This window comes from Danio rerio, chromosome 25, assembly GCF_049306965.1.
Source record: "Danio rerio strain Tuebingen ecotype United States chromosome 25, GRCz12tu, whole genome shotgun sequence".
Taxonomy (NCBI): Eukaryota; Metazoa; Chordata; class Actinopteri; order Cypriniformes; family Danionidae; genus Danio; species Danio rerio.
In genome coordinates this window covers 5,316,745-5,330,000 of record NC_133200.1, presented here as the reverse complement: position 1 = coordinate 5,330,000, position 13,256 = coordinate 5,316,745, and the positions used below count along the sequence as shown (strand labels likewise).

At 31.7% G+C, this 13,256-nt stretch overlaps 1 protein-coding gene across 2 annotated transcripts in view; it reads right to left on the bottom strand.

The window, feature by feature from the left end:
* The window catches only part of deaf1 (DEAF1 transcription factor), a 30,045-nt gene that overhangs the window by 15,060 nt on the left and 1,729 nt on the right, over positions 1-13,256 (bottom strand). The window contains exons 2-6 of one of the 2 annotated variants that reach the window (XM_005174255.6): positions 9,721-9,818; positions 6,767-6,896; positions 6,545-6,691; positions 4,254-4,393; positions 1,601-1,678 (exon numbers count right to left, since the gene is read on the bottom strand). In XM_005174255.6, the coding sequence (XP_005174312.1) occupies positions 1,601-1,678; positions 4,254-4,393; positions 6,545-6,691; positions 6,767-6,896; positions 9,721-9,818 (593 nt within the window). The remainder of the gene's footprint in view (positions 1-1,600; positions 1,679-4,253; positions 4,394-6,544; positions 6,692-6,766; positions 6,897-9,720; positions 9,819-13,256) is intronic. The other variant, NM_001130779.1, reaches the window with a different exon arrangement.

The following is a 13,256-nucleotide window of genomic DNA, read 5'->3' as shown; positions in this document are numbered from 1 at the left end:
GCGCAAATGCATTTGCTATTTAAACAGCGTAGCGCAACGCCTCAAAATGACCCTTGCGCCAAGCTTAAAGTAGTAAAAGACTATTGCGCTGCGCCTTGCACCCCATTGCGCCGGGTGTATGATAGGGCCCTTACAGTTTACTTAGTTTATTTACTTTGCAGATTCTTTTGTTTGTTATTTTGGCCAGTGGCCACGCTGAAGAGATGCTCATTTAAATTGCTACTTTTTTCAACAGATAAATCTATTAAAAATTGCTTAAAGGGGCTAATAATATTGACCTTAAAATGGTTTTAAAAAATTAATAACTGCTTTTATTCTAGCCGAAATAAAAAAAAATAAGACTTTCTCCAGAAGAAAAAATAGTATAAGAAATACTGGGAAAAATTCCTGAATCTGCTAAACATCATTTAGGAAATATTTAAAAAAGAAAAAAAAGTCACAGGAGAGCGAATAATTCCGACTTCAACTGAACATATAGGGCTCTATTTTGATGGTCCATGCGCAAAACAGAAAGCGCAGGGAAAATCCATATTTTCTAATATAAGGACGGGAATATCCGCTTCGCACCGTGGCGCATGGGCTAAAAGGGTTGAGTTTATTTTCTTAATGAGTTAGAGGTGTGTTTTAATAATAAACCAATCAGAGTCTCATCTCCCATTACCTTTAAGACCCAGCTGCGTCGCGCCATAAGCGCATTTGCTATTAACATGACGTAAAGTAAGTTCACTTTCACTTTTGCTCTCGTGGATAGGGAAACCTTACCGCACAGACATCAATTAGTCTATAAATAATTAATTTCGTTTGTTAAGCGCAAATATTTGTTTTAAAACTATTTCTAAATTCAGTTCTAATTTCCAGCAAACGAATAAATTAATAATAATAACCAAGTGTGCTCAAAATACTGAGTTATTTCCAAATACACATGCTGTGCCCCATATGGTCTAAAACCTGACAGGGGAGCAAAATTCAAGCTTGTTTTTAATAAAACTTATATAAATATGGATATAATAAATAATACTGCTAATAATAATAACATGACACAAAAGCAAATTGAATGAACTGAAAAAGCTTCCCGAGATGAAGAAAGCATGAAGGCAGTGGTTTTAAAATGACTGTAGGCTAGAAATTAATGTGTGTTGTAATATTTTAATCATTTATATTTATATCCTTTATATCCTTATTATATATATATCCTTAATATATTATATCTTTTTCATATGTAAAGATATTTGCGTATTGCTCTACATCTTGTTTGTAGTGTGTAAGCCAGGCGCACTTTGCGCCAGACAATAGACCGACTTTGTTCTGGTCTAAAGATCAGACTATTTACAGTTTTTCAAGATAGCAACGCGCCAAAACACGCCTGCTTTTGTAGACCAGAACGCCTATGGGCGCACATTTGAGAGCAAATGCATTTGCTATTGAAACAGTGTGGCGCAACACCTCAAAATGACCCTTGCGCCGAGGTGAAATAGCAAATAGCAATTGCATTGTGCCTTGCGCCACATTGCATGACAGGGCTCATAGTCTTCTACTATTTTGGTGTCAGTTACAATAACCCAGGTCAGCTGTATGATTATGATTAATGAGATTGAATCACCGTGTCACTCACTGTAGAAAGATCATCACAGCAGGCGGCACACGTGCAGGACGCTGCATGAGGGTTCAGGATACGCTCCTGTTAGAACACACACACACATATATCAGAAACAAACAGACACACAAACATATATAAAAGTTATTGAGCACTATTTTGACGGTCCATGCGCAGAGCGCAAAGCGCAGGGCGCAAACGCTTTTAGGGCGTGTCAGAACGCGTTTTTGCTAATTTAAGGACGGGAAATCTGCCTTGCGCCATGGCACATGGTCTAAAAGGGTTGAGTTTATTTTCTTAATGAGTTATAGGTGTGTTTTGAGAATAAACCAATCAGAGTCTCATCTCCCATTCCCTTTAAGAGCCAGCTGCGTCACGCCAAGAGCGCATTCGCTATTTACAGGACGCAAAGTAAGTCTAAGTGGAAAAAATGAGCATTTCACAAGCAAACAGTAAACAGTTAACAGCTTTTTTACAGAAAACTGTTAAACAGAGCATCTACTGCGTGAGAATGAGAGATAATGGATCACTTTCACTTTCGCTCTTGGATAGGGAAACCTTTACACACAGACATCAATTAGTCTATAAATAATTAATTGTGTTTGTTAAGCGCAAATATTCGTTTTAAAACTATTTCTAAATTCAGTTCTAATTTCCAGCAAAAGAATAAATTAATAATAATAACCAAGTGTGCTCAAAATACTGAGTTGTATCCTAAAACACATGCTGTGCCCCATATGGTCTAAAACCTGACTGGTGGGCAAATCTAAGCTTGTTTTTAATAAAAGAAATATAAATATGGATATAATAAATAAAACTGCTAATAATAATAACATTATACAAAAGCAAATTGTTATGAATGATCTGAAAAAGCCTCCCGAGATGAAGAAGACATAAAAGCAGTGATTTTTCATATTTATGTAGGCTAGAAAATAATATGTTTTGTAATATTTTAATCCTTTATATTTATATTCTAAATCTATTCTTATTATATCCTATATATATCCTTAATATTTACATTTTTTCATATGTAAAGATATTTGTCTATTGCTCTCTTGTGTGTATTAAGCAGTGTGTAAGCGAGGCGCAACTTTGCGCTGGAGTTTAGACCGGGTTAGTTTTGGTCTAATGAAAAATCTATCATAGTTTCTCAAAATAGCAACGCACCAGCGGTCCGCCTCAGAACACCTTCCTTTTTAGACCAGAACGCCTATGGGCGCACATATAAGCGCTAATGCATTTGCTATTTAAACAGCGTAGCGCAACGCCTCAAAACGACTCTTGCGCCAAGCTGAAACTACCAAAAGACTATTGCGCCACGCCTTGCGCCACACTGCGCCGGGTGTATGATAGGGCCCATTATGTCTAAGCAAAGATAGACTCAGATCCTCTTATTGCAGTTGTAGGCATTACTGATTTTGAGATAGCTAAAAACAGTACAAAACTAAATAAAGGTCCATTTATCAGTCTACTAGCAAAAAAGTTAATATCAATAAACTAGAAACAGAAAGCTGCTCAGCGGGGGAAATGAGTATTGAACACGTTGTGTTTTTTTCCTGGGGATAATATTTCTAAAGAAGCTGTTGACATGGAATTAAAGCAGATTTTAGTAAAAACCCAAACAATACAAACATAAAAATAAACAAAACAACAATCTGAAAAATGAGTTCTGTGTGATAAAGAAATGACACCAGGAGAAAGTGCTGAACTACTGGAACGTATTTAACCCTTTATATTAAAGGCTTTTTTGGTGATGGCAGCTTTAAAGACGCCTCTCATATGGAGAATGAAGTCACATGATTTGCTCACAGACTTCAACAGAGTGTCAAAATCTTGAGGGTTCTGTGAGTCTCGTCTATTAAATCTGAGCTTTATTTTGTATTGTCTACTGGATTCGGTTTCAGGTGATTGGCTGCGCCATTCTACAGCTTGATTTTCTTTCTCTGAAAGCATTTGAAAGTTTCCTCGTCTGTGTTTAGGATCATTGTCTTTCTGAAATGGGTTCATCCTCATCACCCTGCTAATGTAGATGTTGGACTGAAGCAGCAGATATTCATTTACACTTAAGAAGAGCAGAGGGTTGCTGAAGAACTACTAAGAGATTTCAGCTGCTGTCTGGGCTTTCACTAAATAAATACACCTTCCTTTCTTCATGTGTTCAATACTTTTTCCCCGTGTCATTTTATTTTATTACACAGAACTTCATTTATAAACTAATTAGATTTGTTTGTTTTTTTGCTTATATGGATTTCTTTGTTACATACAGGGAAAATTTTAATTTAATTTCTCCCTAAAAAAGAAATAATTCTATAATATCTGGCAACCTTTCCTAAATTATTTAAAAAGATAAATTCTACAATAAATAGTTAAATTAAAAAGGATTAGACTAAATTAGACTAAAACTGAAGGTCAGTATTTTTAAATACTTATTATTTTTATTATAATAATTTACTTACTGTTTTTGTCTATTATTATTTAACTTTCTTATGTATTGTTTATATATTGTATTTTTTATTGTTAAATGTTGTGTACATGTTTGTTGGACCAAAATTTGTAAGTCAATGTGTTTGAATATTTAAATAAATTATTTAAAAGAATTATGTCTATAGGGAGTCCCCATAAAACTTGAAAACCCAACATGTGTGCGCGTGTGTGGGACCTGAATGAGACACTGTAAAGGTCGTCCAGCGTAGCGGATGCTTCTCTTCCAGTCTTTGCTGCTTGCTCTGCCTGACATCCCCTCAAACTCAGTCGGCGTGTACCAGCTATTGTTGTGTTTGATACAGCGACCTTTACCCCCTGCAGATGAAGGTTAAAGATCCATCACAAAGTTTTAACATTTCATTTTACAGATAAATTATTACTGTTATTATCATCATTGTAATCATCATATTTTACTTGTTTTTATTTCAGAATAGTTTTATATTTAGTCATTTAGTGTTTTTATTTCATACCAATATTTCAATAATGCTCAATAAGAAAAATAATTATTAAAAATAATAATATCATCATAAAGAATAACAATATTACTGCAGCATATGTAACATGATTATACATGAATTTGAATAGTTTAATAATAAAATAAATTTAGTAATTTATTATTTTTTATTTTGTACAAATATTCAAAAAATTACTAAATAATTTGTAAAAGTAAGACAACACAACATTTCAGTAGATTTAAGACTGTAAGGCCTAAAATTTGGATTTTTAGATTTAAGACCCCGCAGAAACCCTGTTTTATTATTATTTCTTTGTATTATTTTTACAGTCATTAATATATATATAACATTTTGTTAATGTTTACATTATTAGCTACATAATCAAATAACTATAATAATAATGATAATATTTTTCTGCACATAATGCTACATAACATGAGATGAGATGTAAAAGCCTCCAAGTGACGTCTGAAATATTAATATATTTTATATAATATATATATATATATATATATATATATATATATATATATATATGTATGTATATATATATATATATATACATACATACATATACATATATATATATATATATATATATATATATATATATATATATATATATGTATGTATGTATATATATATATATATATATATATATATATATATATATATATATATAATCTTTAAATTCTCAGCCTCATGTACATACAGTTGGAGTCAGAATTATTAGCCCCCCTGAATTATTAGTCCCCCTGTTTATTTTTTCCCCAATTTCTGTTTAACGGAGAGCAGATTTTTTTTCAACATTTCTAAACATAATAGTTTTAATAACTCATCTCTAATAACTGATTTATTTTGTGTTTGCCATCATGACAGTAAATAATATTTGACTAGAATTTTTTCAAGACACTTCTATACAGCTTAAAGTGACATTTAAAGGCTTAACTAGGTTAATTAGGTTAACTAGACAGGTTAGGGTAATTAGGCAAGTTATTATAAAACGTTTTTTTAGACTATCAGAAATAAAATTAGCTTAAAGGAGATAATAATTTTGTCCTTTATATTATTTTAAAAAGATTAAAAACTGCTTTTATTCTAGCCGAAATAAAACAAATAAGACTTTCTTCAGAAGAAAAAATATTATCAGACATACTGTGAAAACTTCCTTGCACTGTTAAACGTCATTTGGGAAATATTTTAAATAGAAACAAAAATTTAAAGGGGGGCTAATAATTTTGACTTCAACTGTATATGTAGGGTATATGCACAAGTATGCGGAAGGACTTTTAATTTGTCAGTAACCTGGGTTAACCGCTTCCAGTGAACTGTATGCAGTTACAAAATCAGCGCGTTTAAGGTCTGTTTTCTTTAAAAGTCAGCGATCTCCACTGGCTGAGAGATATCCGATATAAAGAGGGCCTCAGATTGTACAAGACGCACTGCATTAGATTACATTTTCCCCTCTCCATGTCTTTAAAATAAGAACATTTACTGCCAATCCTGATGAGTGCATGAGAGTAAACAGCTTTTCATCTGGTTTTACCCTTGAGCAAGTACCCTATTCATTTATTTCACTTCAAAGGCAATGAAAATAACGTATTAATCATCATAAAATAAAAATTACTGAACCTACTACACACATAAAAGCCTAAAAAAGTCCTTATTTTAGAAGAAAAAGAGGCTTTGACGTCTGAACGCTTCATGAATAGTCATCTGGCGCCCTCTAGTGGTGTGTATGTGTTTGTGTAACATTTCAAGACACAAATGTGAATTATGACATAAGTTTTAAAAGAATGTGGTGAATTATGAGGATATATTCTTGCTAAAATACAGTTGTACAATATAGAAACAATGTAAGCCTATGCAATGTCCCCACAACTGACAAAAAACAAACCAGTGTGTGTGTCTCTGTGAATTTATTTTCATATCCCTACAGGGATTTAAACCTGAATGCACACAGACTGGTCGTGACACATGTCACCATGATAACCAACACTGTGGTGTGTACCTGAGCCCAGTCTGTTCTTGTACAGGAGGCCGCTGGTGTTTCTGCAGCGCACTGGCAGCTCGTTGTCATAAACCGACGGGTCCCAGTTGTACTTCGAGACGTCTTTATCATGTCCGGATGCGAGTGGAGTGTTGGGAGTTTGAGGACCTGAAGGAGGCACACAAACACATTCAGAAGACAGCATTTCTGATGACATTTATAGATGCTAAAGCTGAAGTTCACCAGGGGTCATGGGAGTCCCTGTGGCTTTCAGGCTTGTGGCGTCTACGATGCTCCCGTCAGTGTGAACCACGATCAGCGTGGCCTTCTGGGTACTCAGAGTGTTTCCGATCTGAAGCGTCGCTCTGCCCGTCTGCACAAATGTTACATTTAATGCTGTCATTTTGATCCAAAAATGAGAATGCATGTACTGTGATATTACTATAATTACTCTGGACATGTGAGATGAGTTATATGATAGAATATAAATATATTGATGATCATACAGTACCCAAGAATTAATAAAGATTCAATAGAATTTAAAACTGTGGAAAAAAGAAATCATTTTTAGCAAATACAATAAAAAATATAAATAAATAATAATAATAATAGTAATTATATATATATATATATATATATATATATATATATATATATATATATATATATATATATATATATATATATATATATATATATATATATTTATATATATATATATATATATATATATATATATATATATATATATATATATATATTTATATATATATATATATATATATATATATATATATATATATATATATATATATATATATATATATATATATATATATATATATATATATACATACATACATATAGTTTAAGTCAGAATTATTAGCCCCCGTTTATTTATTTTTATTTATTTTATTTTTCAACACACTTCTATACAGCTTAAAGTATCATTTAAAGGCTTAACTAGGTTAATTAGGTTAACTAGGCAGGTTAGGGTAATTAGGCAGGTTTTTGTATAACGATGGTTTGTTCTGTAGACTATCGAAAACAAAAATAGCTTAAAGGGGCTAATAATTTTTTACCTTAAAATGATTATTAAAAGATTAAAAACGGCTTTGATTCTGGCCGAAATAAAAAAATAAGACTTTCTACAGAAGAAAAATTATTATCAAACATACTGTCAACATGTCGTTGCTCTGCTCAAAATATGTGACCCACATATTAATTTTATATTTAAATATTTCATATTTTTTACCCAGTATTTCTTACAATGAACTAAATTATCAATATATATTTTGGTTAAATTATGTATACAATTGAAGTCAGAATTATTAGCCCCCCTTTCATTTTTTTTCTTTTTTTTTATATTTTCCAAATGATGTTTATCAGAGCAAGGAAATGTTCACAGTATGTCTGATAATATTTTTTCTTCTGAAGAAAATCTTATTTGTTTTATTTCGGCTAGAATGAAAGCAGTTTTTAATATTTTAAAAACCAATTTTGGGACAATATTATTAGCCCCTTTAAGCTAATATTTTTTTCGAAAATCTACAAAACAAATCATCATTATACAATAACTTGCCTAATTACCCTAACCTGCCTAGTTAACCTAATTAACCTAGTTAAGCCTTTAAATGTCACTTCAAGCTGTATAGAAGTGTCTTGAAAAATATCAAGTAAAATATTATTTACTGTCATCATGACAAAGAAAATAAATCAGTTATTAAAAATAGGTTTTTAAAACTGTTATGATTAGAAATGTGCTGAAACAATCTTCCCTCAATTAAACAGAAATTGGGGAAAAAAATAAACAGGGGCGCTAATAATTCAGGGGGGCTAATAATTCTGACCTCAACTGTATATTATTTATTTATTTATAATGAATTAATTATAATTAATTATTAGTGCTGTCAAAAATTAATCAAGATTAATCGCATACAAAATAATAGTTTTTTAAATAAACATTTAAATGACAATTATTTTATAGTGTACTTGCCTGTTGTGTGTAAATATATATACATGTGTGTGTGTGTGTGTGTGTGTGTATAAATACATACATACATACATACATACACACATTTATATATTCATTCATTCATTTTCTTGTCAGCTTAGTCCCTTTATTTATCACACTCATACACTTTGGACAATTTAGCCTACCCAATTAACCTGTACTACATGTTTTTGTGAGGGAAACCGAAGCACCCAGAGGAAACCGACACGAAGGCAGGGAGAACATGCAAACTCCACACAGAAACGCCAACTGAACCGAGGTTCAAACCAGCGACCCAGCGACCTTCTTGCTGTGAGGCGACAGCACTACCTACTGCGCCACTGCCTCGCCCATATAAATATAGGCATGAGACAAAATTTTCTGCTATACTGTTCCTAAGGTGTGTAAGATTTTGTTTTTACATTATTTTTTAGGACAACAGTATCACCAGCAGAAAACATATTCAAAAATACTGTTTTAAATTGTGAAGAAATACAGTTGAAGTCAGAATTAATCGCCCCCCTGTTTATTTTTTCCCCCAATTTCTGTTTAACGGAGAGCAGATTTTTTTTCAACACATATGTAAACATAATAGTTTTAATAACTAATTTCTATTAACTGATTTATTTTATCTTTGCCATGATGACAGTAAATAATATTTGACTAGATATTTTTCAAGACACTTCTATACAGCTTAAAGTGACATTTAAAGGCTTAACTTGGAAAAAAAAAATTAGCTTAAAGGGGCTAATAATTCAATCCCTAAAATGGTTTTTACAAAATTAAAAACTGCTTTTATTCTGGCCAAAATAAAACAAATAAGACTTTCTCCAGAAGAAAAAATATTATCAGACATACTGTGAAAATTTCCTTGCTCTGTTAAACATCATTTGGGAAATATTTAAAAAATAAATCATAATAGGGCTAATAATTCTATAAAACCCCTATAATATATTATATTATTATAATTAATAATTACACAAGAACAATAAGTTTGATCCACTTTAAATGTTGACTACTATATATATATATACATATATATATATATATATATATATATATATATATATATATATATATATATATATATATATATATATATATAAACATGTATTTTATTTTAGTAAAAAAAGCACAAATCTTTCATACATTTCATAACCTTTAACTTAGAAATTGTTATATGAATTTAATTGTTTATTCTTACGAGCACATGTTCAGGTATAGATGTTGCTGTGGCGACTGCAGACGTAAACACAGAGTCATCTGAACTCTGAACATCTCCAACAGTGACGGCCGTGACCTCTGAAAAATAAATGTAAAAGTCATAATGCTAAAAACTAACAGTGATAAATTACATTTTAACATATGTTTAATTGGAAAACATATTTAAATCACATAATATTACTGTGCAATATTTTACAATATTTTTATTGTTAGATCAAATAAATCTCGCGCATAACTGAAATGTGGCAGCTATGTGTTAGCAGACAAGCTGCTAGTATGTTACTAGTATGTTTCGCACATTGCTATTATGTTTGTTAATAGCATGTTTTAACACACTACTACCATGTTTTACTATTTCGATAACTTGTTGTAGCTAACATTTAGCTGACCTGTTTTAGATTTTAACATGCTGCTAGCATGGTTCAGCAAAATAACATTTGCTTTACAGGTTTAACACCATGCTAACATGTTTGAATCGCTGATATTAACGTTGTTGAAAATTTGATGTCGTTTTAAAACATGGATGGCACAATAAAAACATGTTGCTAGCATACTTTATCATGTCGAAAATATATTACTGCAATATATAAAGTTGTATCAGCAAATCAACCTATAAGCGCGTGGTAGCTATGTGTTAGCAGACACGCTGATAGTATGTTACTAGTATGTTTCGCACGTTGCTATTATGTTTGTTAATAGCATGTTTTAACACACTACTACCATGTTTTACTATTTCAATAACTTGTTGTAGCTAACATTTAGCTGACCTGTTTTAGATTTTAGCATGCTGCTAGCATGGTTCAGCAAAATAACATTTGCTTTACAGGTTTAACACCATGCTAACATGTTTGAATCGCTGATATTAACGTTGTTGAAAATTTGATGTCGTTTTAAAACATGGATGGCACAATAAAAACATGTTGCTAGCATACTTTATCATGTCGAAAATATATTACTGTAATATATATAGTTATATCAGCAAATCAACCTATAAGCACGTGGTAGCTATGTGTTAGCAGACACGCTGATAGTATGTTACTAGTATGTTTTGCACATTGCTATTATGTTTGTTAATAGCATGTTTTAACACACTACTATCATGTTTTACTATTTTGATAACTTGTTGTAGCTAACATTTAGCTGACCTGTTTTAGATTTTAGCATGCTGCTAGCATGGTTCAGCAAAATAACATTTGCTTTACAGGTTTAACACCATGCTAACATGTTTGAATCGCTGATATTAACGTTGTTGAAAATTTGATGTCGTTTTAAAACATGGATGGCACAATAAAAACATGTTGCTAGCATACTTTATCATGTCGAAAATATATTACTGTAATATATATAGTTATATCAGCAAATCAACCTATAAGCACGTGGTAGCTATGTGTTAGCAGACACGCTGATAGTATGTTACTAATATGTTTTGCATATTGCTATTATGTTTGTTAATAGCATGTTTTAACATACTACTACCATGTTTTACTATTTCGATAACTTGTTGTAGCTAACGTTTAGCTGACCTGTTTTAGATTTTAGCATGCTGCTAGCATGGTTCAGCAAAATAACATTTGCTTTACAGGTTTAACACCATGCTAACATGTTTGAATCGCTGATATTAACGTTGTTGAAAATTTGATGTCGTTTTAAAACATGGATGGCACAATAAAAACATGTTGCTAGCATACTTTATCATGTCGAAAATATATTACTGTAATATATATAGTTATATCAGCAAATCAACCTATAAGCACGTGGTAGCTATGTGTTAGCAGACACGCTGATAGTATGTTACTAGTATGTTTTGCACGTTGCTATTATGTTTGTTAATAGCATGTTTTAACACACTACTACCATGTTTTACTATTTCAATAACTTGTTGTAGCTAACATTTAGCTGACCTGTTTTAGATTTTAGCATGCTGCTAGCATGGTTCAGCAAAATAACATTTGCTTTACAGGTTTAACACCATGCTAACATGTTTGAATCGCTGATATTAACGTTGTTGAAAATTTGATGTCGTTTTAAAACATGGATGGCACAATAAAAACATGTTGCTAGCATACTTTATCATGTCGAAAATATATTACTGTAATATATATAGTTATATCAGCAAATCAACCTATAAGCACGTGGTAGCTATGTGTTAGCAGACACGCTGATAGTATGTTACTAGTATGTTTTGCACATTGCTATTATGTTTGTTAATAGCATGTTTTAACACACTACTATCATGTTTTACTATTTTGATAACTTGTTGTAGCTAACATTTAGCTGACCTGTTTTAGATTTTAGCATGCTGCTAGCATGGTTCAGCAAAATAACATTTGCTTTACAGGTTTAACACCATGCTAACATGTTTGAATCGCTGATATTAACGTTGTTGAAAATTTGATGTCGTTTTAAAACATGGATGGCACAATAAAAACATGTTGCTAGCATACTTTATCATGTCGAAAATATATAACTGTAATATATATAGTTATATCAGCAAATCAACCTATAAGCACGTGGTAGCTATGTGTTAGCAGACACGCTGATAGTATGTTACTAATATGTTTTGCATATTGCTATTATGTTTGTTAATAGCATGTTTTAACATACTACTACCATGTTTTACTATTTCGATAACTTGTTGTAGCTAACGTTTAGCTGACCTGTTTTAGATTTTAGCATGCTGCTAGCATGGTTCAGCAAAATAACATTTGCTTTACAGGTTTAACACCATGCTAACATGTTTGAATCGCTGATATTAACGTTGTTGAAAATTTGATGTCGTTTTAAAACATGGATGGCACAATAAAAACATGTTGCTAGCATACTTTATCATGTCGAAAATATATTACTGTAATATATATAGTTATATCAGCAAATCAACCTATAAGCACGTGGTAGCTATGTGTTAGCAGACACGCTGATAGTATGTTACTAGTATGTTTTGCACATTGCTATTATGTTTGTTAATAGCAAGTTTTAACACAATACTACCATGTTTTACTATTTCAATAACTTGTTGCTAACATTTAGTTAACCTGTTTTAGATTTTAACATGCTGCTAGCATAGTTCAGCAAAATAACATTTGGTTTACATGTTAACACCATGCTAAAATGTATGAATCGCTGATATTAGTGTTGTTGAAAATTTTATGTCGTTTTAAAACATAGATAGCACATTAAAAACATACAAGCATTTTTCATCATGACAAAACCATATTACTGTAATTAAGGCTGGGCGATTAATCGAAAAGTGATCGAAATCGACATTCAGAGCCTATAATCAATGTAATTTGTCCAGGTCAGTTTTTTTCAAATACTTTCCCTACAGAGTCACATGAGCTCTGTTTACACTTCTGCGTTGATCGCAGTGGACGGTCTGACGCTGCCTTCGCGTGGTCGCATACCCCTTGCAGTGACTAATGCCGACCTCTCAAAAAAAACTTACTGTAACTACATGTTGCGACGACGCATAGCACAAGCTGTGTGATTGGTCAGCTTGGTAGAGTTGATGAGAGGACA